General features: G+C 43.6%; 1 protein-coding gene across 1 annotated transcript in view; it reads left to right on the top strand.

The window, feature by feature from the left end:
* The window catches only part of KBTBD2 (kelch repeat and BTB domain containing 2), a 49314-nt gene that overhangs the window by 17021 nt on the left and 5243 nt on the right, over positions 1–27050 (top strand). Inside the window, exons 2-3 of the mRNA XM_068236581.1 lie at positions 14951–15416; positions 24397–24562. Coding sequence (XP_068092682.1) covers positions 15247–15416; positions 24397–24562 — 336 coding nt within the window. The 5' untranslated portion in view covers positions 14951–15246. The remainder of the gene's footprint in view (positions 1–14950; positions 15417–24396; positions 24563–27050) is intronic.

Raw genomic sequence — 27050 nt, 5'->3', positions numbered from 1 at the left:
AAAATTGCACGACTCCGACTCCACAGCCCTGACTGGAAGTACCTTGGCCGAAAGGACTCCTTTATGCGTTCCCACCTTTCAATTTAATAGCCAGGGCACTTTGGAAAGTGGAACGGGAGTCAGCACAAGTGATCTTTGTGGCTCCACATTGGCCGCGGAGGCCATGGTTTTCGAAAATATTACGACTATCAGAACAGGTTCCTTATCTTCTGCCTCCCAGAATGGATCTTCTATCCCAGGCGGGAGTTTTGCACCCGAACCCTCAGAAGTTTGCCCTAGCGGCTTGGCTCTAGAATGGGAATCTCTGAAGTTAAGAGGTTTTTCAAACCAGGTCATTACCACAATGGTCAACTGCCGTAAGTTGACCACAAGGAAAATTTACTGTAAGATTTGGAAAGTTTTTTTCTTCCTGGAAGAAAAGGAAGGGTCTTAAAGAATCTACTTTACTTATTATTTTGGATTTCTTACAAGACGGTGTGGATATGGGTTTGGCCACGAGTACATTACGAGTCCAGGTTGCGGCTATTTCCCTTTTTCTTAATTTTAAGCTGTCTAAAGAACAAGCTGTTGTTGATTTTCTTAAAGCAGTGTCCAGGTCTAGGCCGGTTCCCTCTAAGTCAGTTCCCCCCCCTGGGACTTGAGTTTAGTCTTGAATTACCTTACAAGCTCTCCCTTTGAACCCATGGATAAATGTTCCTTAAAATGGCTTACATTAAAGACGGCCTTCTTGGTCGCCATTACGTCAGTGCGTAGAGTAGGGGATATTCAAGCAATGTCAATTAAGGATCCCTACATGACTATTTTCCCAAACAGAATAGTTTTCAGGACAGACCCTACCTATCTCCCGAAGGTTGCCACAGTCTTTTACAAGTCTCAAGATATTGTCATTCCCTCCTTTTGCGACCCTCCAGCCAACCAAAAGGAAGAAAAACGTAATACTCTAGATGTTAGAAGAATTATTCTGAAATATTTAGAAGTAACAAAGGATTTTAGAAGATCTAATCACTTATTCGTGGCTTTTGCTGGATCCAGAAAGGGTCTGCAAGTATCCAAAAATACAGTAGCTAGATGGCTAATGGAAATTATTAGTTCAGCCTACATTCGTTCAGGCAAGTCCGTCCCAGATAAAGTCAGTGCACATTCGACTAGCTCCCTTTCCACTTCCTGGGCAGGAAGGTCTGGAGCTTCATTAGAACAAATTTGCAAAGCAGCGACCTGGTCTAGTCATCAGACTTTTGTGAAGCACTACAGAGTGGACCTGCTATCAAGCCAGAACCTATCCTTTGGCAGAAAGGTGTTACAGAACATCATCCCTCCCTAAGGTATTAATTTAAACTTCTCGTTGGTCTCTCTAGTATACAGCCTTCCTGGAGCATGAGATGTTAAACCTTTGTTAGTACTTACCGGTAGCGGTATTTTTAACGAATCCTCCAGGAAGGCTACCTTAGTTCCCTCCCTATTTTGGGAGAAGATGTTATTATGTCTTGTTCCTTCTGGTCCTTCTAGGGGTTACTCTATCAAAAGTGAGGAGGCTCAATGGGAAGAGGGCTGTATAGGGACCAATTGATTTAATTGTGATGTGTTTCCTTTGGGGGCGGAGCATACTTCCTCTCTAGTATACAGCCTTCCTGGAGGATTCGTTGAAATATCGCTACCGGTAAGTACTAACAAAGGTTTTATCAATTAGGTGATAAATAACTCGTGAGAAGTTTTGTCAATAGAGCCCAATTGTACTGATTATTTGACAACTCGAGTTCCTGTCTACATATGGGTAATGTACATGTTTCAATGCAGGCAATACATTTGGCAGACATTTGTAAGGCCAAAGCCCTGCACAGGTACTGTATATCAGCAGAATGTTATGCAGGGGCAAGGAGGATGTATAGCTGCTCCTTCTGGTGCAAAAAAAGAAAAATGTTATTAATCTTGTTTGATACACAGATCTGGAGCTTGAGGTGCTTGGTGGCTATTATTTAGCTGAATTCAGTTTAAAGGGTTACTTAAATTGAACCTTAACCGAGTGGGGAAAAAAAAAGTTTCACTTACCTGGGGCTTCCACCAGCCCCCCGGAGACGTTCTGTGCCCACACCATCTCTGAATGATCCCTGGTCCCCCGCAGCCAGCCAGTTTCGTTTCGCTGCCAGTGCGCCTGAGCGGCTCTGGCCACACACGTCCCTCGATCGCGCTCTCGTGGCCGTCCTACTCTAAAAAGTATGTGTAGTACCAGTGGTAAATAAACAAACAATGGAGTCTCCTTTTTTTATTTTCACTGTAATGGCTTCAGTTTTACGATTACGTCAGACCGTCACAGCTGATGTTTAGAATTCAAACTTGGCTGAAAAAGAAACTGAAGAAATGACCCTTTGCACTTACCTGTAATTCTCATCTGCTTTTTCAGTCTATTTTTTTGGAAATTCCACAACCTGTTTATAGGCTCAATTGCACAGATATAAGCTCCTGTGTTTTTAGTTTTTTTTTTTTTTTTTTTTTATACTCTTTGGCCCCATTGACACTAGAGCGTTTTGCCAGTGATTTCGGCAAAACTCTAGTGCTTTTGAAAACGCTAGTGTAAGAAAACCCTATGGGTCCATTCTTACTTGGGCGATTTGTACTAATCGCCGCAATTCGCCCAAAATAGCAAAATGTAAACGCGTAACCTGCACCATTTTCAGGCGATTTCTCGGCGATCGCGTTTCAGCGCTATAGAAGCGCTAAACGCAATCGCAGAGAAATCACTGCACTGTCCAGTGATGTTTCCTTGTGAAAACGTGGAAAAATCACTCCCGCAGGCGTTTTGCGCTTGTAAGTGGGAATGGGGCCGTTCAGTGCTGGAAAACAGAAAGGCACTTAAAGGGATACTTAAGTCAACTGGAAAAAAATGAGTTTAACTCACCTGGGGCTTCCCTCAGCCCCCTGAAGCCGATCGGTGCCCTCGCAGCCCCGCTCCGATGCTCCTGTACCCGACGGCGGCGACTTCCGGTTTCACCGGCCGACAGGCATGGGAACGCGAGTGATTCTTCGCGTTCCCAGCCACAGCAAGGCCGCAATAGCAGCACAGGGGGTGCTATTGTGGCTGGGAACGCGAAGAATCACTCGCGTTCCCATGCCTGTCGGCCGGTGACGGCGAAACCGGAGGTCGCCGCTGGCGGGTCCAGGAGCATCGGAGTGGGGCTGCGAGGGCACCAATCGACTTCAGGGGGCTCAGGGAAGCCCCAGGTGAGTTAAACTCATTTTTTCCAGTTGACTTAAGTATCCCTTTAAGAACATTTCTTATTAGTACTACAGTATATTTACCTATTTTTATCTTGTCATGTCCCTTCATGTATGCTCTTGAATTTGAGGTAAGGGCTCAGACACACTATAAGCCCTTTTCTGAGCGCATTTTAGCCATCAGTGCATTCTGAGAGCTTTTTCAAAAACGCTCCCATTGACTTACAATAAAATCTCGATCAAGGGATTGTGATTTTTTTAATGTAAGGCAATCGGAGAATTTTTTAAAAAGCTCTCAAAGAGCTGATGGATAAAAAGCGCTCAGTAAAGCACTTATGGTGTGTCTGAGCCCTAATAGCTGGAGTCTCACCTGCTTTTGATGACTCAACAGGGCTTGAGCTCTGTTGGTGATAGCTTGCGCTGCTGCAATGGTAAAACTGCATACAGGGAGTGCAGAATTATTAGGCAAGTTGTATTTTTGAGGAATAATTTTATTATTGAACAACCATGTTCTCAATGAACCCAAAAAACTAATATCAAAGCTGAATATTTTCGAAAGTAGTTTTTTAGTTTGTTTTTAGTTTTAGCTATTTTAGGGGGATATCTGTGTGTGCAGGTGACTATTACTGTGCATAATTATTAGGCAACTTAACAAAAAAAATATATATACCCATTTCAATTATTTATTTTTACCAGTGAAACCAATATAACATATCAACATTCACAAATACGGTATAAATTTCTGACATTCAAAAACAAAACAAAAACAAATCAGTGACCAATATAGCCTCCTTTCTTTGCAAGGACACTCAAAAGCCTGCCATCCATGGATTCTGTCAGTGTTTTGATCTGTTCACCATCAACATTGCGTGCAGCAGCAACCACAGCCTCCCAGACACTGTTCAGAGTAGTGTACTGTTTTCCCTCCTTGTAAATCTCACATTTTATGATGGACTACAGGTTCTCAATGGGGTTCCGATCTGGTGAACAAGGAGGCCATGTCATTAGTTTTTCTTCTTTTATACCCTTTCTTGCCAGCCACGCTGTGGAGTACTTGGACGCCTGTGATGGAGCATTGTCCTGCATGAAAATCATGTTTTTCTTGAAGGATGCAGACTTCTTCCTGTACCACTGCTTGAAGAAGGTGTCTTCCAGAAACTGGCAGTAGGACTGGGAGTTGAGCTTGACTCCATCCTCAACCCGAAAAGGCCCCACAAGCTCATCTTTGATGATACCAGCCCAAACCAGTACTCCACCTCCACCTTGCTGGCATTTGAGTCGGACTGGAGCTCTCTGCTCTTTATCAATCCAGCCACGGGCCCATCCATCTGGCCCATCAAGACTCACTCTCATTTCATCAGTCCATAAAACCTTAGAAAAATCAGTCTTGAGATATTTCTTGGCCCAGTCTTGACGTTTCAGCTTGTGTGTCTTGTTCAGTGGTGGTCGTCTTTCAGCCTTTCTTACCTTGGCCATGTCTCTGAGTATTGCACACCTTGTGCTTTTGGGCACTCCAGTGATGTTGCAGCTCTGAAATATGGCCAAACTGGTGGCAAGTGGCATCTTGGCAGCTGCACGCTTGACTTTTCTCAGTTAATGGGCAGTTATTTTGCGCCTTGGTTTTTCCACACGCTTTTTGCGACCCTGTTGACTATTTTGAATGAAACGCTTGATTGTTCGATGATCATGCTTCAGAAGCTTTGTAATTTTAAGAGTGCTGCATCCCTCTGCAAGATATCTCACTATTTTTGACTATTATGAGCCTGTCAAGTCCTTCTTTTGACCCATTTTGCCAAAGGAAAGGAAGTTGCCTAATAATTATGCACACCTGATATAGAGTGTTGTCATTAGACCACACCCCTTCTCATTACAGAGATGCACATCACCTAATATGCTTAATTGGTAGTAGGCTTTCGAGCCTATACAGCTTGGAGTAAGACAACATGCATAAAGAGGATGATGTGGTCAAAATACTAATTTGCCTAATAATTCTGCACTCCCTGTAGTATTATTGGGTATTTGCATCCAGCTGTAATATTTAAAAACTGTGGTAGCATGCTGCCTAGGTTGTACTGAACTGACTTGAACTCCTTACATGAGTAATTTGCTGTGGAAAACAAACACATTTGCAAACCCCAGAGCTAGATAAATCCCCAGGAGTCAGGTAACTGAGAATCCTCTAAAATTGCAGCTAAGTCCAATAATTTGAGTCCCCCACGCATATTAGTTTGTTTACTCCTGTAATATCTTGGCATATGACCCTGCTTAAAGGGAATGTCCGAGCAGCTCAAAAAAAGTCATTTACTTACCCGGGGCTTCCTCCAGCCCATAGCATCAGCTATGTCCCTCGCTGCAGCTCCGCACTGAGCCACTGGCTCCCGGTCCCCTCTGGCTGCAGGGGACGACCTAACGAGGTTGTCGTTTTTTTTTTTTTTGTTTTTTTTTTTTTATATTGCGCCTGCGCGCGCACCGCTTTCAATCACTTGCACATGGTGGGAAGTGTACTGCGCAGATGCAGTAGTTCTGCGCCAGCGGCTGAATGTGGAGCTGCGGCGAGGGACATAGTGGATGCTAGGGGCTGGATGAAGCCCTGGCTAAGTAAATTACTTTTTTTTTTTTTTTTTTTTTTTTTTTTTTTTACTTAGCTGCTCGGACCTTCCATTTAAAGTGGACCTGAACTCAGACCTCCTCTCTGCTCTAAAAGATACACAACAACATAATAACCTTAAAGCCCCGTCTACACTATCAGATGTTGCAGCGATCCGGCGGCTCGATTAGCCGCCGGATCGCCTCTTCCGCGTGTGCGCCGGCATCAATACCCGCTCGATTCCCGCTCGTCCCCGCGCCGCTTATCTTCCGCTCGATTCCCTACCATTGTCCCCTAACGGGGAGCGAGCAGGGAATCGGCGGAAGCAAGATCCGTCCTGTCGGATCTTATCAATTGAGCCGCATCAGCGGCTCGATTGATAAGGAGCATCGCGGCCGCATCTACTCGTGTAGATGCGGCTTTAAACAAAAACATTTGTTACGGCTCATACAAATCCTAAAATCTGCATAGTTTCTACTTCCTGATTCATGAAAGCAGACATATTGTTTACAGCCTGTGCTTTAAAATGGGCTTATCTGCCATAGGCAGTCATGGGACGCAGGGGAGGATCAAATTATAACTAGAGATTATGCACAAATGAGGGAGAATTAGACAGCCTAAAGTCTCTTAACACATACAGGGTGCATTTCTCTATCTTTTTCTTCTGTCCTGTGCAAGAGTTTGGGTCCACTTTAACAGGGTGAAGCTTTGGAATCTTGCAAATAACTGCTGCTCCTGAGGGTTTTTTGGCTTAAAAGAACCAGGAAGATAAGAAGCATGATTTAAATGAGAAACTCAAGCAAAAACTGTCTTGAGTTTTAACCACTTGAGGACCACCGTCTTTTCGCCCCTTAAAGAGACACTGAAGCGAAAAAAAAAATATTATGATTTGTATGTGTAGCACAGCTAAGAAATAAAACATTAAGATCAGATACATCAGTGTAATTGTTTCCAGTACAGAAAGAGTTGAGAAACTCCAGTTGTTATCTCTATGCAAACAAGCCATTAAGCTCTCGGACTAAGTTAAGGTAGCCATACACTGGTCGATTTGCCATCAGATTCGACCAACTGACAGATCCATTTCTGATCGAATCTGATCAGAGAGGGATCGTATGGCTACCTTTACTGCAAACAGATTGTGAACCGATTTCAGCCTGAAACCGTTCACAATCTGTTGTGGTGGTGGTGCTGCCGCCGCTCCCCCCGCCCGCATGCCCGCATACATTACCTGCTCCGCCGGCGCGACTCCAGTCCCCAGGTCACCGCTGCTCCGTCTCCACTCTGGTCTCCGGCCCCGGCATGCTTTAATTCTTCCTGCCCTCTTAGCGCCCTCTACTGTTTAAACTTCCTGCCGGGCCGGAGGAACTGAAGCATGCCGGAGACCAGCGTGGACACGGAGCAGCGGTGACCGGGCGTAGACGTGCCGGCGGAGCAGGTAATGTATGCGGCTCTATTGCGTCGGTCGTCGGGTACTCAAACGCCACTAGCGACGCGCTCCCTACCCGCGGGCGATCAACGCTAATTTTCCGCACGGAGCGATCGACGGGATCGGACGAAAAGGATCGAAATTCGGCGTGTAGCGCGAACAATTGGCAGCAGATTCGATCCCAGTCATCGAATCTGCTGTCGAAACGGCGGCGAATCGGGCCAGTGTATGGCCACCTTTAGTCGTGGAGAGGGCTGTTATCTGACTTTTATTATCTCAACTGTTCCTGGACTATTTACTTTTCCTCTGCTAGAGGAGAGGTCATTACTTCACAGACTGCTCTGAAAGACTCATTTTGAACGCTGAGTGTTGTGTAATGTGCACATATTATAGAATGATGCAATGTTAGAAAAAACACTATATACCTGAAAATAAAAGTGTGAGAATATTTTCTTTGCTGCTAATCTTCTAGTAATTATTCATAGTACACAACCAATTCACTATATCATATTTTTTTTTTTTCGCTTCAGTGTCTCTTTAAGGACCAGAGCCTTTTTTTCCATTCAGACCACTGCAGCTTTCACGGTTTATTGCTCGCTCATACAACCTACCACCTAAATGAATTTTACCTCCTTTTCTTGTCACTAATACAGCTTTCTTTTGGTGCTATTTGATTGCTGCTGCGAGTTTTAGTTTTTATTATATTCATCAAAAAAGACATGAATTTTGTCAAAAAAATGACTTTAACTTTCTGTGCTGACATTTTTCAAATAAAGTAAAATGTCCTATACATTTGAGCGCGAAAGTTATTCTGCTACATGTCTTTGATTAAAAAAAACCCATTCAGTGTATATTTATTGGATTGGGTAAAAGTTATAGCGTTTACAAACTATGGCGCCAAAAGTGAATTTTCCCATTTTAAAGCATCTCTGACTTTTCTGACCACCTGTCACATTTCATGAGGTGCTAAAATTCCAGGATAGTATAAGTACCCACCAAATGACCCCATTTTGGAAAGAAGACATCCCAAAGTATTCAGTGAGAGGCATGGTGAGTTCATAGAAGATTTTATTTTTTTGTCACAAGTTAGCGGCAAATGACACTTTGTGACCAAAAAAAAAAAAAGTTTCCATTTCTTCTAACTTGCGACAAAAAAAAATGAAATCTGCCACGGACTCACTATGCTCCTCTCTGAATACCTTGAAGTGTCTACTTTCCAAAACTGGGTCATTTGTGGGGTGTGTTCACTGTCCTGGCATTTTGGGGGGTGCCTAATTGTATGCACCCCTGTAAAGCCTAAAGGTGCTCATTGGACTTTGGGCCCCTTAGCGCAGTTAGGTTGCAAAAAAGTGCCACACATGTGGTATTGCTGTACTCAGGAGAAGTAGTATAATGTGTTTTGGGGTGTATTTTTACACATACCCATGCTGGGTGGGAGAAATATCTCCGTAAATGACAATTTTTTGATTATTTTTTTTTACACACAATTGTCCATTTACAGACATATTTCTCCCACTCAGCATGGGTATGTGTAAAAATACACCCCAAAACACATTATACTACTTCTCCTCCTGAGTACGGCGATACCACACGTGTGGCACTTTTTTGCACCCTAACTGCGCTAAGGGGCCCAAAGTCCAATGAGTACCTTTAGGATTTCACAGGTCATTTTGCGACATTTGGTTTCAAGACTACGCACGGTTTAGGGCCCCTAAAATGCCAGGGCAGTATAGGAACCCCACAAATGACCCCATTTTAGAAAGAAGACACCCCAAGGTATTCCGTTAGGAGTATGGTGAGTTCATAGAAGATTTTATTTTTTGTCACAAGTTAGCGGACATTGATTTTAATTTGTTTTTTTTTTTCACAAAGTGTCATTTTCCGCTAACTTGTGACAAAAAATAAAATCTTCTATGAACTCACCATGACCACGAATGACGCAATCGCCGCATAACCATGCCCGCCACCGCCGATGGGCGTATTGCGGTCATTTGGGCCCAGCCCTTGCCGCCGCCCATCGGCTTAAGGCGGTCGGCAAGTGGTTAAAGATGGTTTTGCCTAGCTCAGTTTCAGACCAAGTATAACAGTGATGTGAATGATGGTTGGAGAGTAAAGGCGGAAAGATGGGCGCCCTGTTGCCATGGAGACGCAGTGCTTGATTCATTGGTCAGGTGAGTGGTTTTTTGTTTTGTTTTTTTAAGTTCCCCCTCTTTCCGCCAGCTCGCAAACTCTGCAGGGAGGGAGGAGAGGAATCCGACCACCTGTTGGTGGGCAAGAGTAACATCCAGATGACGGGCCTTAGTTTTCTCAGCGCTGGTCCAAAGTACAATTTACAGCGTTCATAATAGTTACTCTGTTGGTGCGCAGGGTAAACCGAATGACAGCTCACCCTGCTGCCACTCACATTCCCAACGGTGTTGAATACTATTCCCCCTCCAATCCATAGCAACTCATAGGGAGATGTAATTCCGGGTACGGCAATCGCTGGAACCCCAAATTAGCCTTATGTGCCCTGCGCACTGTAGCATTACTGCTCTAGCAGAGCCTAGTTTCGGCACAGAGCACCAGAACCACCTGCTTTGTGATTTACAGAAGTTCCAACAGGATTATGACTGACACTTATGCAGAGCTGTGGAGTGGGAGCAATTTTTGGGTACCTAGATTCGGGGAAAAATGCATGGACTAATAACGAGCATATATAATGTTCTATTTCTCAGATAAGTGCATCATAAATAACTTATATATACAGAAAAAAATGGCAAAGTTACTTGTGCTGCTGCAGTAAATCAATTGCTGAATTTATCTGATGTGTATCAAATGTGCACACAGGAATCTTTTATGATACCTCTTCTGTAAAGGCTTGTACACTCGATAAACTTTTCCGCCAACACAACGGCAGACACAAGTAGTTTACGTGACATTTTGGTACACGCGGAGGAACTGAACAACCAACTCCTTTAACCACCTTAGCGGTATGGACGAGCTCGGTGGATATCTCAGCCCCTGGTGGGTCTTTTTTTTTTTTTTTCAAATTTTTTTTAAAAACACGCAGCTAGCACTTTGCTAGCTGCGTGTTTAATTCGATCGCCGCCAATATGCGCTGCGAAAGAGGACCCTCAGCACAGCCTGGCCAATCACTGCACTTTCGGGTGGATCTGGACTCCCCCTGACGTCGACGACGTCATTCTGATTGTCGCCATGGCGACGAGGGAAGCCCTAACAGAAAATCCTGTTCAAAGCGGGATTTCCTGTTGGGTATGATCGTCAGCGGCGATCGGAGGGGTGGGCGGGATGGCGCTAGGCTAGCTACATGTTAAAAAAAAAAAATAGATAAAAAAAAAACACCCCCGGCCGAGCGCCGCAAAAAATTGAACGCCAGGGTGGTTAAAGAGAACCTGACCTGAAAATAAAAAGTAAAAAAAAAACATACACAGGTCATATATACCTCCTGTGTAGTCTACTTCTCAATATTTCTCCTCTCCTGCATCCTGTTTCTCTACTGTGATCACTGGAATTCTCTGTTCTCCATTTTAAAAATGGCCATTACCCCATAACCGCTTCCTGGTCAGCGCACTGTTAAACTGTAATATCACCTACTTGAGCCATAAGGAAATTGAAATGGACATTGCCTTGCACATTCACTTGTAACTGACAGCTGCTGATATATAACTGACAGAACTGGTATATTTCAGTTCTGACAAAATATTGTCAGAACTGGAAGGGATCACTGTAAAGCTGGCCACTAACGGTCCAATTTCTAGTGAAAAATCGTTCGAGCGATCAGAAATTCTGATCGGATTGGTTGTAAATAATCTCCATTGGTGGACACAATCGATTATAAACGAGTGAAAAAAAATGTCGCCCGAATAAATTTTCGTTGAAGGAAAATTTGGATTTTCTTGGTGGTCATGATAGATAGGAAGCAAAGATTGGTTAGTTGATGGTGTAGTGAACGATTTTTCGTCCGATCAGAATTTCTGATCGCTCGAATGATTTTTTTCGCTTAGAAATTGGACCGTTAGTGGCCAGCTTAAGAAGAAAATGGTGAGCTTCTCAGGAAGTGATGGTGAGGTTAGCATGTAATATTAATTTGCAGCTACGTCGTGTTTGTTTTAAAAAAATGTACTCGCTACAGGTTCCCTTTAAAGAGTGAGTAATGTTAAAAACAAAACAAACAAAAAAAACACCCTTTGGGGGATTCTTACCTTGGGAGGGGGAAGCTTCAGTGTCCCAATGAGGTCTCCCCATCCCCTGTAGCTTCAGGAAATCCAACGCTGGCTCCCCCGAATCCTCCCCCGACAAGCTTAACAAAGCTCTCTAGGAACCGGCGCAGCAGCAGCTGTTTTCGTTCGGGCTACGTGGAAATGGCCAAGCCCGGTCTTATCCACTCTGCTGCGCAGACACAAAAGGACTCACGCCTGCACAGTAGAGCGGATCGATCGGATTCTGCCTTAACCCGAGTGAAGAGCGCAGGATCGCGGTAAGTGAGTATTTACCCTGGCAGTTGAATGGAGGGACGGAAAAGAACAAGAGAAGCCTCGTTAGGATCCAGAGGCTTCCCCCTCCTGAGGTAAGTATCCCCCATAGGGATTTTTTTTATTACAGGTTTTCTTTAAATACTGCGCAATGAAGCAAATGTGCACATTCAAAACAAGTAGTTTAAACAACTTGTTCACACATGGCCATCCTGCATGATAGTTGTTTTATCCGCCTGTTTAATCGGGCAAACGATCGTTGGGTGGAAACGCTGCACGTGGGTACAAGCCTTAGGGTGCATACACACGTCAGATAAAAGTCTTTGGAAAGTGAAAGATCACAGACCATTTTTACCCCCTTTCATGTAGTATGAGAGCCATACTCTACACAGTCTATTCTATGGAGCTGAACTCCCCATCAGATAAAAATCTTTGCAAGCTGCTGCACACACAGATGCTGTACAGACACAAAAGATCAGTATCTGCAAAAGATCTGTTCCTGCCAAAGATCCGTTTCTGCAAAATGCATTCATAGTCTATGATATCTGCAGATCGCGTACACACCTTGTTTAACGGACAATTATCTGTAGATCAGATCCACCCGGTTGGATCTTCAGACCGGCAGATAATTGTCTGATTGGCAGATGAATGTCCATTAAACAAGGTGTGTATGGGATCTGCAGATGTCATAGACTATGAATGCATTTTGCAGGAACAGATCCTTGGCAGGAACAGATCTTTTGCAGATACTGATCTGTTGCGTGTGTACAGCATCTTTGTGTGCAGCATCTTGCAAAGATTTTTATCTGATGGGGAGTTCAGCTCCATAGAATATACTGTGTAGAGTATGGCTCTCATACTACATGAAAGGGGGTAAAAATGGTCTGTGATCTTTCATTTTCCAAAGACTTTTATCTGACGTGTGTACCCACCTTTAGAAATAAAGCCTGATGTGTAGTTGTGTCACTAGTAGGCATGGTCAGTGAGATACAAATAGTTCTGCGCTGACGCAGGTTTATGCAAATTTTATATGCAGATTTATGCACTCCCTTTGCTCATAAAATCAATTAATTTGATATGTTCTGTTTGGAATTGGTGACTACAAATTACATTACACAGTAGTAGTATACGCTACATATTCACTCCCTGCAGAGCTGTTCTGAATCCGCTGAGAATGTTGTGCCAATTGAACGGGGAGGTGTTTTCTATCACCCGTAAACCTGGTTCAGTCTGTGCATGAATTAAGGGAGGAAGAATCCCCTGGTTCTCCTGCAGAGTACCTGCACATCACCCTTACATGTACCCACAGTTAAGGGCCAGTGCTCACCTAAAAGTGCTAGCGTAATCGCAAACACTCAGCGCTTTTTAAAGAGATTTTTCGAGGCGCTTCTAGGCATGTGCGAGTGATTTACTATTTATACCTAGTGATTTTTGGAGCGTTTTTATGTACAGTACAGCTGCTAGTGTACTGGTTTTGTCACAAAAATGCTTGGAAAAATCGCTCTGATCTTGCGCTTTTCAGAGTGATTTTCCACTTTCCTTTACTTAACATTGAGGCTGAATCACCTCAGAAATCAGCAGAAATGCTGCAGGACCCATGTTTGCATGTGGGGAAAAAATCACACCGCTTTGGTGTGATCCATCCCATTCTAATACATTAGCCAAGCGTTTTTAAAAAGCTCAGAAGCGCTCTTGGTGTGCACCAGCCCTTATGCTAGGTACACACCATACAATTTTCTGTTAGATTTTCTCTTAGATTTACCTGCCAGATAGCTTTTTTTCCATGTTGTAGGTACATCTAACAGAAGAATCTACTGCCTAGGGCCAATTGATGTTCTTTGTTTCTGTCTGCACCCTCTGAGTACTCTTACCAAGGAATAGTTTTGATTTCTGTTGAACAGCTACTCTACAGCTATATCGTAAATTTAGTTAAAATGCATGTCTGGTGTACATAAATGTACATAATGAGACTTGTATTTTCATGTATGTAGAGCAGGCAAAAAACTGTTTCCCTCACTTATCCTTATTTTTAACAATAAAGAAAGATTCCCACATCTAAATAAAACTACCGTATTTTTCAGGATAGAACATGCATTTGTTTTTTAAGGTTGTTTCTGACGACCAAACCTATTCTTGTTACGGTAGAAGTAACTTTACTATAAGGCATTTCTAACAATTTGATTATACAATTATACTAGTCCTTAACTCTGGTGATTGCTTGCATTTAAATCATGCCGTAAAGCTTACCGGCTTATCATTCTGTGTCTGTGCTAGGATTAATTTATGTTATGTGTTACAGCATATCTGATTTGTGGACAAGACATGCACAGCTGTTATCCTCCATAATTGTCTTGTGGCTTGATATTTTTTGTTTCATAAACATTGTGCATTTTAAAATTAATTAAAAACACTCTTTAAAGGACTCCTGAGGCAAAGAAATAAATATTTACTTACCTGGGGCTTCTTCCAGCCCCTAGAGGTACCTTGGGTGCCTTGCCGCAGCTGCGGTCAGCCTCTGTTTCCTGCTGGCTGTATTTCCGACCCATCAGCGGGTCTGCGTGAGCGTCCGCAAACATGTGCCAATCTCATTGGATGCATACTGCCCAGGTGCAGTAGTAGTAGGTGAGGTAGACACGTGCGTGCGCAGGATGCTCTCTCACCTGCCAGTGGCAAAGTGGGGAGAATCGGAGCTAATGCAAGAGACCAAAAGGAATTCTAGGGTCTGGAATAAGCCCCAGGTAAGTAAACATAGATGTAATTCTTCGCCTCAGGAGTCCTTTAAAGGACACCCAAGGTGAAAATATACTAATGAAATAAACAATTGTATCTATCCTCCTCCTCCCCCTCCTTCTAAAATTGACTTTGTAAGATATTCTACAGTTTTATTTTATATTTTAATCTACTTTTTATTTTATTTTTTAACTGTCTAACTACTTTTTAACTGTCTAATTGTTTTTGCTCAATGACACATTCATTGAAGTATGCCACAGCTAAAATCTATAAACTGAACCTTTTTTCTCTTTCCTGCTCTCAGAATCCATTTTCTGCTAGGAAAGTGTTTTATAGTTGTCATTTCTTATCAGTGAGGGTCACACTGTAGTTTGACCCAGGCCTGACTCAGACAGGAACTGCCACTTACATACCTGATGTTTAACTGTTTCAGGCAGAGAAAGATAAAAAGTAACAAAGCATAGTTGTTTGTGTGCAAGTGGATGACTTTTTTTTTTTTTTGTTTGTTTGTTTTTTTTTTAGGTTCAAAACCATGTTGCTGTTGACCCTTCCTCCATCAAGGCTTCTTAGTGCAGCTTAAACTATAACATGGTCTTCTTAAATCTGGCAGTGGATTCTATTATTGGATCTCGAATCATGGCGTCTGAAATATCTTAGTTCATCCTTCATTGGCCGTATTGTGGATAGTGCTGCTAACGCCTGAGAAGCTGCTACGTGAAATTTTAAGAACCTGCACCTCAAAATCATCATTTCATTTTTTTTTCTAGTATTAATCATTATCTTTTTTTTTTTTCTGAAAATATTAATGGAATGCAATTATGTCCGCCCAGGACGAAAGGCAGATCAATACTGAATACGCGGTTTCTTTACTGGAGCAGCTAAAACTGTTCTATGAACAGCAGCTACTAACTGATATAGTATTAATTGTTGAGGGCACTGAATTTCCATGTCACAAAATGGTTCTTGCTACATGCAGCTCTTATTTCAGGTAAGTGTTTTCTGCATTCTGTATTCATATTGCAGTCCAAAATTTTGCAGCAGTGTCCAAACCTTGTAAATACGAGCAGAGGATCTGATTTATTAAGACTTGCAAAGGAAACTGAGGACTTTTGTGTTTATCACATATCCAATTGTTCCTCTTCTCCTATCAAATTAAAATCACCTACTGGGTCATCTTCTGTGTGTGTGTGAATGTTATACACACCGGTAGCCAGGGGGCACACGCCACACTGGAGATCTGCTTTGCGCACTTGCCCAGAGCATCCCACCACATTTCAGCTGTTGCAGGAAACCAAGGTTTGTTGCTCTGGGCAACTGCTGCGCATGCGCAGTACAGCCCGGCGGACGTCCGATGACGTCAGAGCGCCGGCGTGGGACGCAGAAGTGCCAGGACTTGGAGCGCAGAAGAGCCCGACCTGGCAGCCGGCCAGGTCGGGTCGGCCACCGGAGACCACCGGGAGCCTGCGGAGCGGCGGCGAGGGCACCTCCTGCCTGCCATGGGCTGGAGGAAGCCCCAGGTAAGTGGAAATTGATTTTAATTTTTTCTCCACCCTCCCTGAACCTTCCCTTTAAATCTAACCCAGAATGTGTTGAAATTAGTATTCAACAAGTGGTACGCATACCCCAGGGGGTACTTCTGATGGTTCCAGGGGGGACTCGGGCTTGATATACTTAAAGAGAACCCGAGGTGGGATTTAATTATGTTACTGGGGCACAGAGGCTGGTTGTGCACACGAAGACCAGCCTCCGTTGCCCCATGGTGTGCCTCCATGTCCCCCCTGCGCGCCGCTATACCCCCGCAGTGCTGGCGACAAACATCCTGGATCTGAAAGAATAAAATATTCTTTTTAAATAGTTAGTTCTGTACATAGTTCAATGTGCTGACAACAAAATCAAACAAATTGTCAATGGAAATCAAATTAACCTCCTTGCCGGTCTAATTCTCGCTGGCAAGGAGGCAGCGCAGAACTTTTTTTTTTTTTTCCTCCAATGCTGAGCGGCAGCATCCCCCCACCCACTCCAATCGCCTTCGGCGATCAGAGTAAGCAGGAAATCCCGTTGAGAACGGGATTTCCTGCAGGGCTTCCCTGGTCGCCATGGCGACCGGGCGGGATGACGTCACAGGGAATCCCGATCCACCCCTCAGCGCTGCCTGGCACTGATTGGCCAGGCTGCGCAAGGGGTCTGGGGGGGGCGCGGCGGATCGGCAACGAGCGGCGGCGATCGAATGTTACAAGCAGCTAGCTGCGTGTAACAAAAAAAAAAAAATTCTGCAAATCGGCCCAGCGGGGCCTGAGAAATCCTCTGGATTTAGAGTTACACTCACGATTTAAGTGGAAAAAAAACACTACAGGCTGATCCAACTTTGATGTAATGTCCTTTAAAACGAGACAAAATGAGGCTTAGTAGTGTGTGTGGCCTCCATGTGCCTGTATGACCTTCCTTCAAAGCTTGAGTATGCTCCTGAGGAGGTTGCGTGTGGTCTCCTGAGAGATCTCCTCCCAGACCTGGACTAAACCATCCACCAACTCCTGGAAAGCCTGTGGTGCCACGTGGCGGCGTTGGTGGATGGAGCGAGACATGATGTCCCATATGTGCTCAATTGGTTTCAGGTCTGGTGAATGGGCGGGCAAGTCCATAGCATCAATGCCTTTGTCTTACAGGAACTGCTAACATACTCCAGCCACAAACAGGATGAAAAGGGTCCCATACAATGACAAAATGAATTAATAAAGTTTGAGGTGGTTTACCTCGAAGAAAAATTCATATAAAATGAACTTTAATAGCACTGGCAACGTGTTTCGTCGGTCACTGCTCACTTCCTTAGGCCAAATCAAGTACCTAAAATCATTAACACAAAGCGCTAAAATCTCTGAACACTGATAATGGATACATCCATACAAGTTAAATTAAGCAATTACAAATACAAACCTATTGCATGAAATTGTATTAAATTGCATAAAAATGCAAGTGATGACACAAAGATAAATAAGTGCACAATTCTAGCTCACACTCTGGGTGCATGCTATCTAGAGCGTGTGTTCAGGGAAAAAAAACCCAACCATAAAACACTACTTCATACAATAAAATATTATTTATTAGTGCTGCCCATAATTATTCATACCTCTGGCAAATTTTGACATAAAGTTACTTTTTATTCAACCAGCAAGTCATTTTTTAATGGGAAATGACATAGGTGTCTCCCAAAAGGTAAGACTATGTCCAAGAGGCATTATTGTGAGGAAAAAATATTTCTCGGCTTTTTACTTATCTTTAAAGAGACACTGAAGCGAAAAAAAAAATATGATATAATGAATTGGTTGTGTACTATGAATAATTACTAGAAGGTTAGCAGCAAAGAAAATATTCTCATACTTTTATTTTCAGGTATATAGTGTTTTTTCTAACATTGCATTATTCTATAATATGTGCAGATTACACAACACTCAGCATTCAAAATGATTCTTTCAGAGCAGTCTGTGAAGTAATGACCTCTCCTCTAGCAGAGAAAAAGTAAACAGTTCACTTACAGTTGAGATAATAAAAGTCAGATAACAGCCCTCTCCACAACTAACTTAGTCGGAGAGCTTAATGGCTTGTTTGCATAGAGATAACAACTGGAGTTTATCAACTCTTCCTGTACTGGAAACAATTAGACTGATGTATCTGATCTTAATGTTTTATTTCTTAGCTGTACTACACATACAAATCATAATATCATAATTTTTTTTTCGCTTCAGTGTCTCTTTAAGCAAAAAGTGTCCAGTCCAAGATTATTCATACCCTTCTCAATAATCAATAGAAAAGCCCTTATTGGATTTTACAGCAATCAAATGCTTCCTATAATTGCAGACCAGCTTTTTGCATGTCCCCGCAGGTATTTTTATAACACAGAAGACCAGAAGTCTTCTTTGTCTAGATGAGCATTTGTAAAGGCCAAGCAAGCTTTTGTATGCCTTATCTGATGAAGTGGTGTCCTGTATCTGCATCTTTGGAACCCAGCAGTGTGCAGTGTCTGTTGGATTGTCTACTTTGAGACATTGCCACCAGCAGAGCCCAGATTCACCAGTATGGCAATGGTGGGGATCCTTGGATTCTTTTTCACTCTTCTCACTATCCTCCTGGCCAGCACGTGTCACTTTTGGCTTCCGACCACGTCCTCTGAGATTTTCCACAGTGCAGAACATCTTATATTTTTTTTTATTATTTTTTTAAATCCATTTCATTGAAGTTTGTCACACAAATAGATTTCTTAGCAATGTTAGTCCAGATCTTGGACCAAGTGTCCTTATTTGTAGTGGTACCACATGCCTTATCCCAGTATGTCATGCAACCATGCTGAATCTCTTTATTAATAATTGTGGGGGCATTAATCCAAGAATAAAATAGAGAAGACCTTTTTCTTGTGGACAAAGCACCCAAATCCTCTGCAATTCCGATTTTCCTAGGGAATGACAACGTTTGCAAGACAAAGCGGAGGAAACTACGAATTTGCAAGTAGTGCAGAAAATGTGCTTTATCCAGCTGCAGACATTCCTTGAGTGCATCAAACGAATAGAGTTGATTGTTAAGTAGATTAAATATACCCTCAAAGTGTATAGGAAAGATATGCCACTTAGAAGAAAGTGGGAACAGAAGTCCAGGTGTAAAAGTAGGATTGCCCAAAACAAGGGTGTAAGCAAGAGTCCTCAGCGAACATGGTTAGGTGTTTGTTCGGTCTTGGCCATAAACATAGGTTTGTAATGATCGAAGAAAAGATTTTTGTTGATGAGATCTCATTTTGTAAGCCCAAAAAAGTGGAAATGGGGCTTTAACCACCCTGGCGTTCTGATTAAATCGCCAGGGTGGCTGCGGGAGGGTTTTTTTTAAATAAAAAAAAAACTATTTCATGCAGCCAACTGAAAGTTGGCTGCATGAAAGCCCACTAGAGGGCGCTCCGGAGGCGATCTTCCGATCGCCTCCGGCGGCAAGAGATAACACGGAAGGCCGCAATGAGCGGCCCTCCGTGTTTCGCTTCCCTCGTCGCCATGGCGACGAGCGGAGTGACGTCATGGACGTCAGCCGACGTCCTGACGTCAGCCGCCTCCGATCCAGCCCTTAGCGCTGGCCGGAACTGTTTGTTCCGGCTACGCTGGGCTCGGGCGGCTGGGGGGACCCTCTTTCGCCGCTGCACGCGGCGGATCGCCGCGCTGCAGCGGCGATCAGGCAGCACACGCGGCTGGCAAAGTGCCGGCTGCGTGTGCTGCTTTTTATTTGGTTAAAATCGGCCCAGCAGGGCCTGAGCGGCAGCCTCTGGCGGTGTTGGACGAGCTGAGCTCGTCCAGACCGCTCAGCAGGTTAAGGAGCAAATTGAGAGAACTCCACTTGAGCCCAAGCTACAACTGGATACTTAAAGCCTCACGCAACCATTTGCCGGAGTTGACATGCAATGTAATAATTGTAAAGATTTGGAACTGATACATTACATTCTTTGAAGTGTCATATCATTTCTTGAATTTCGTGGGGGTCTGTGGTGCCAAATAATGGCACAAATGGAGATCTTGGTATCTAAATAGGGAGCACCAACATCAGCTACACAAAATTTAGGCAGAGAGTTTATCTTAACAGATGTTGTGACCTATCCGTGCTATGGGGTAAACTTTCCACTTTGCTAAGTCTGCACTAATAAGTGAGATCAATAGGATAATATGATTCATCTCCTTGACCGTATCTTTTGGTATCCGTATACCTAAACAATTGTATGATTGTAACCTATAAAAATAACTACTTTGAATGGAAGTCAACAATGCAGAGGACAAGTAGAAGAGCAAAACCTCAGATTTTGAATCCTTCACCTTTTATAATTAGAGACTAAGCTAAAGTCTTTCAGCTCCTTCTCCAAATTAGCCATAGAAATCAATGGATGAGACAGGTACAACAAAACGTTGTCTGCATATAACAAATTTGTATTCTTGCTCCGTAGTTTTATGCCCCTAATGTCAGGGTTGTCCCTTATCCTAGCCGCCAGAGGCTCAGTAGACCGTGCAAAAAAAACCCCAGCATTCTGTTTTAAATGCTGCCAGCAGTTATTTCTGATCTGTTTTTCACTTCAGCACTCATCAGCTGAAGTCCTGCACAGCCAGAGAATGTTTACATAAACTTATTAAGTAAAGAATGCGTACACAAGATAAGATTATAAGCAGTTCCGATGCAGGTTCTCCCTGCAGAAGAAAGAGTCAACCCTGTGATGTAACACTTTGAATGCTGTTTTACAAAAAAAAAATTGTTAGTATATTATATGCTGTAAATCTTTTAGAGCAAAGAAGAAATTCTGTGTTATATTCCGCTTTAACCTTCCTGGCGGTTTATTTTTTCTGCAAAAATTGCAGAAATCCAATTTTTTTTAATTTATTTTTTTTATGTTTCATGTAAAGTTACCAGAGTGGTAGCTACATGAAACTCCACTAGAGGGCGCATGTGTCCCTCTAGTTCGATCGTCGCCGGCATCAATAGCAAACTGGGGAACGCGTATATAATGCGCTCCCCTGTTTGGCTTCTCCTGTCGCCATGGCGACGATCGGAATGATGTCAGACGCCTCCGATCCAGCCCATAGCGCTGCCCGGAACTCATTTGGTCCGGGCAGCGCAGGGCTCTGGCGGGGGGGGGGGGGCCTCTTCCGCCGCTGCGTGCGGACAATCGCCGCAGAGCGGCAGCGATCAAGCTGTACGCGCGGCTAGCAAAGTGCTAGCTGCGCGTACAGCACTTTAAATGGTGCAAATCGCAAATGGCTGAGATCTCCTCCTGCGCGGTATAGCCCGAGCTCAGCTCGGGCTTACCGCCAGGAGGGTTAAAGAGAATCTGTATTGTTAAAATCACACAAAAGTAAACATACCAGTGCGTTAGGGGACATCTCCTATTCCCCTCTGTCACAATTTCGCCGCTCCCCGCCACATTAAAAGTGGTTAAAAACAGTTTTAAAAAGTTTGTTTATAAACAAACAAAATGGCCACCAAAACAGGAAGTAGGTTGATGTACAGTATGTCCACACATAGAAAATACATCCATACACAAGCAGGCTGTATACAGCCTTCCTTTTGAATCTCAAGAGATCATTTGTGTGTTTCTTTCCCCCTGCATCTCTCATGCACTGAAGTTTCAGGCTGCTCTTTTCTTCCTGCAAACAGCTTTGCCCTTGTCTGTAATTCCTCACTATGTGAAAGCCCAGCCAGCTCAGAGGACATGTATCCAGCTTGTAAAAGATGAGAGAGAAGAGAGAAGCTGCTCTAATCCTAAATAAAACACAGGCAGTGTGCATAGAGGGGCCTGGAAGGCGGAGTTCCTAGCAGAACCACAACACTGAAGAACTTGGCAGCCTTCCAGACACAGGCTGACAAGTCTGACAAGAGATAGATAAGTTGATTTATTACAGAGACTGTGATAGTACAAAGTGCTGCTGTAAGCAAGAACACATTAGAATAGCTTTTGGAACTTGTAGGATGATAAAAAACAGGATGCAATTTTTGTTACGGAGTCTCTTTAAGTGAATGTTCTGGGTCCCAATGAGCCTTCCTGTTCCTCACAATCCCCGTGTTCCAGTGCTGGATCCTCGGTTCAAATCTCTCAACATGGGAGGCTTCGGAAGTCTGGCTGCTCCGTACTGTGCATGCATGAGACAGCATGCTCACACATACGCAGTACGGAGCAGCCTGTCTTAAGGAGCACTCTGGCTCCCAAAGACTTCTACACTCTCTGGCAGTGGCAGAGAGAGTCTCCGACCCTTTTTGGTCGAAGAGGAATCCAGTGCTGTAACGTGGGAACTGTAAGAGGAATGGGAAGGCTCTTTAGCACCCAGAGCCTTCCCTTTACTTAAGTATTTGTTTGTTTTGTTTTGTTTTTTAAATTGGCTTCAGACTCCCTTTTTAAGCAGTGGAATAAAAATGACCAGACAAGCTGGTCAAATGCCTTTTTCGGTGGGGTATAGGTTTGTATTTAGTATAATCAACCAGGTTAATGGCCCTTCTTAATTTATTCCCTGCGTATCCCCCGTAATCAAAACCTATCTGATCCAGATGAATCAACGATGGCATAAGAGGTGAAATCCTATTGGCCAAGACTTTAGTAAATCTCTTCAGATCTGCGTTTAAAGAGTACTTGTCTAAATAGAGGAAAGCCTCAGGATCCTACTGAGGCTTCCCTCCCTGCTCATATGTCCCCCGTCGCTGATCGCCGCCTCCCAGAAGATTTGTGACAAGGCATTGTCGCTAATCATATCGGCACTGCACAGCTCTTCTTCCTGCAGCATGGCATGCAATTGCCTGCTGAGCCCGCATCTGCAATAAACTGGAGCCGTGGGCTCTGTGGTATTGTGCATGCGGGGCAGACTTGCGCGGCTAATGCGCGGTCATGCTTCAGGAAGAAGAGCTGCGTGACCCCAGTGTGCAAGGGGGGTGCTCAGCCACGGGGTATATCAGAGTAGCGAGGGAAGCCTCAATAGGATCCTGAGGCTTCCCTCTTTTGATCCTGAGATTCGGCTTGGGATCCCTTTAACAAAGATATGGGCCTATTTTTATAATCCAAATGATATCTATCGGGTTTTAGACCATATGTGATTGTAGCATAGATTGAGGTATTTGGGGTTGGTGACTAGAAATTAAGTTACACAGTAGTACTATACATATGCATTCCCATCAGAGCTGTTGTGAATCCACTGAGAATGTTGTGCACATTGAACGCAGACGTGTTGTCTGTCACCCATAAACCTGGTTCAGATTGTGCAAGAAATGAAGAATGTGTAATGCTGGGTATACATGAGATTTTTCAGCAGATTTACTGTTCGATCGATTTCCCGATGGATTTTCTAATCTATTTCCATTTCCTTCTAAGAGAAATCAATCAGAAAAATTATAACGAGAACGAAAAAAAGATCGGACCTGTCGGAAATTATCTATCAAACCATCTGTCTGCCAAAAAATCTCATGGTGTATTCCCGCATAATAGAGAAAGAGTCCCCATTCTCCTGTTAGATTGCCTAGGGCCCGGTCAATGTGTTTTTGTTCCTGTCTGCACCCTCTCTACAAGTCCTCTTACTAAGGACTAGTTTTGATTTCTGTTTAACAGTGACTTTACAGCTATATCCTAAGTTTAGTTAAAATGTATCTCTGGTGTAGTAAGAAAAAAAAAAAAAAAAAAGAAGCATCTTAAATGTTGGAACGTCCCAACACATTGTCTGTATAATAAGATTCACTTGAACTCCGTATCAGCTGGGTTCCGGTGCATAGACCTACCTCCTTGCAGAAAATGGCCCTGGCCCTATCTATATTCCTAGCAGTGTTGCCAACTCATCCCTTTAAATACGAACGCTTATGAATTATACATGTCTTGTGGCTAGTTAGATGCAGTTTAGGCACTGATTATGTTTGAGAAGCCCCAGAACCTGTATAACTCGGAGCAGTGCTTTTTGGCGCTGCTAGATTTGGGCGCAGCCAGCGCCGCCATAGACTGTAATAGGAATCGGTCTATTACGGCGCTCAGTGAGTAATGTCGGCACCGTCAGAAGACGGAGCCGAGGTTGCTTAAAAATTACAATCATTCGGCCTCCAGCAATAGCTGGAAGCTGAATTATTTCATTCCCTATCCAACCATGGCGGCCTGGAGAGGGAATAGTGATTAAAACGGCCCGGACTTGTGCAGAAGCAAGATCAGCCATATACCGGCTGTATCCTGCGCCCAAGTCTACCAGCGCCGAATTCAAATGTACTCGCATAACTTAGATGTGTCAGTATTTAAAGGGATGAGTTGGCAACCCTGATTCCTAGCAATATTGACAATTGTACTTTCAGACCTATACCATAAATCCATGCTATACTGCACTTGCTTCTATGACACGTATCTGGCAAATGCCACTTCATGGAATTCTCTTTGAAGTCAGGGTCTGTTGTTGAGTGTTCTTCTTTAAATTTGTCTAATTATTCTTTTCATTCCTTTGCAGGGCAATGTTTATGAGCGGTCTTAGTGAAAGTAAACAAACTCATGTCCATTTAAGAAATGTGGATGCAGCATCTTTGCAGATCATTATAACATATGCATACACGGGTAACCTGGCAATAAATGAAAGCACTGTTGAACAACTGTATGAGACTGCATGCTTTTTACAGGTAACTTGTTATAGTTTTTCAACTAAATCTAATTTGTATTGATATTTCACAAATTTTTTTTTTATTAATATTGTAGGAGTATTTAAAGTGTACCAAAGCTGACAAAATAGGAAGAATTGATATTTTCCTGGCGCCTCCTACAGCCCCATAAGCACGTGTCCCTTGCTGTCCTCCCGCTGTCTGCCGTTCAGCTGCGATCAGCTCAGTTAACAGGCTCAGTCGCGTCATCTATAGTCTATATAGGGACCTCCGCACATGCGCAGAATACCACGCAACTGAGCTTGTTACGGGGGTTGAATGGCAGACTGCGGAAGGACAGTGAAGGACTCGCTTGTGCTTATGGGGCTGGAGGAAGCCCTGGGTAAGTATCGATTCTTCCTATTTTGTCAGCTCTGGTTTACTTAACCACTTAAGGACCAGGGGTGTTTTGAATAATATGTGCTGCGTGGGCTCTTCAGCCCCCAGCACAGGTCAGGTTTTAGGCAGGGCGATCAGACTCGCCCCCCCCCCCCTTTTCTTCCCACAAGGGGGGTGTCCTGCTAGGGGGATCTGATCGCCACCGCTGCCTTGTGCCTGAAGGGGGGGCTCCTCAAAGCCCCCCTCCTCAGTGCTATTCCCTCTCCTTCCCTCCCTCCCCTCCTCACTATAGGCGGTACAGGACAGCGATCCGTCCTGTACCGCCTCAAATAGGCTTCAGCCTATCAGATGCCGGCGATGTCCTTTATGGCGCTGCTGTGACAGCAGCGCCGTAACATGTAAACACCGGGGATTACTTCCCTGGGTGTTTACATTTAGCTTGCGAGCCGCGATCGGAGGCTCGCAGGCTGTTCATGGAGCCCCCCGCCATGAACTGACAGGAAATGGCCGCTCGAGCGGCTGTTTCCATAGAAACCCACATGCGACCAGCCGCCGCCTATCGGCGTTGGCTTGTCGTTAAATTAAAGCAGCTCTAAAGTCGCTATGTAAGGCTAATTATCCATTTTATGTATGTTTTGGAAATGTAGACCCTGCGCGCTTGTGTACTGTAGCAATAGTAGCCTCTAGAAAGTTTCTGTACTCATCCGGTGTGCATCACTAGCAGCTGGAAGAGTATTTATACTCCTCTGGTGTAGCATCACTAGCAACTGGTATAGTACCTATACTCATCTTGTGTAGCATCAAAAGCAGCTAGAAGGGTGTCTTCACTCTGTGGGTAGAATCCGTAACCGCTAGAAGTCATCTGCTTACTTTTTGTGGGCAGGTCTTTATAGGTAAAAATCAGGCTCCCCACTGTATATTGGCTACTAGGCCAGGTTTAAGATGTAGCATCTAGAAGAGTAAGTATGCTCAATCCCTTTCTTACTTTTTATTTATTTTGTTGGCTAGGAAAGTATGTGTTTAGAGGTAAGAATCAGAAGTTGGTTAACTGCATAATAAAAATCGATCTAGCTGTGGAGAAGGTCTGTAGGTTCCTTTCCCCATGTAAATGCACTCTTGACTGCACCCCGCCATATACACCTTCTTACTTCATGCCAAATGCACACTCTAATTGAGGCATAGTGTTTGGCCAAATTACTCTCAGCTTCATTACGATTCATGCACATAGTGGTGGACTCTCTGGGAATCAGAAAGTCTTTGGTGAACTCCCTTGTACATTGAATCAGCAGCGAGCAAGAATCTAATGAAAGCAAATGTATGTACACATCCAGTTATTTTTTGCACCTAGGTTTAGAGGACAAAAATCAGGAGAAAAAAAATACACTAAACCTGGTGTGTCTATAGTGCAGGGGCGTCTTGTGTAGATTTCACCCCTCCCGCATGCAAACAATACACAACACACTATATGGACAAGCACAATCAAAAGTAAAAATAAATATAGCTAATAAAATGCAACTGTGGAATCTGCAGAAACAGCAGTAAATACAATGCTGCAACCAAACCAAAGAATCCAAAGCACCACACCAGATCATGAAGTATAGCAAATAACTAAAATAATTATCAATCCATAAAGATAAAAACGTTTAAAGCCACAGAACAATGATGGCAGTAGAGCATGAATACCGATGGCAAATATAATGCGAGTACATAATAAACAATATATACTCATCACATAGTATAAATGATTTCAGAAAGTGAGATTATATCCAAGGCAGTTAATAGAAAAATTGCAAGTGCCTGTATATGAAAAGTTGTTGTTCCCATTTATTCATGTTTGCAATGCATAAAGTGCCCCATGCAGTGAGGTTATTGTAAAGAGAACAAGTGTTATAATTAATGTAATACATACCATCATTGCTGGTAGCCAGACAACAGGCAACAAGCTAGACAGGAGAGCTATAACCTACACCCTGGGCTCAAAAGCAGAAGGCAACTGCATGTAGCCAGGAGAGGCTGCTGTCAGCAGGAAACCCGGGAGAGCCAGAGAGGCCGTGAATTTAGTGCATGTTGGTTCGTTGGCTGCTGATAACTGGAGCACTGGGACGAAAGTGAAAGCTGGAGAGTCTGTTAA

Source organism: Hyperolius riggenbachi, chromosome 5, assembly GCF_040937935.1.
Source record: "Hyperolius riggenbachi isolate aHypRig1 chromosome 5, aHypRig1.pri, whole genome shotgun sequence".
In the NCBI taxonomy this organism is placed as follows: domain Eukaryota; kingdom Metazoa; phylum Chordata; class Amphibia; order Anura; family Hyperoliidae; genus Hyperolius; species Hyperolius riggenbachi.
The sequence above is the reverse complement of the archived record's forward strand: the minus strand, read 5'-3'. Positions and strand labels throughout refer to the sequence as shown.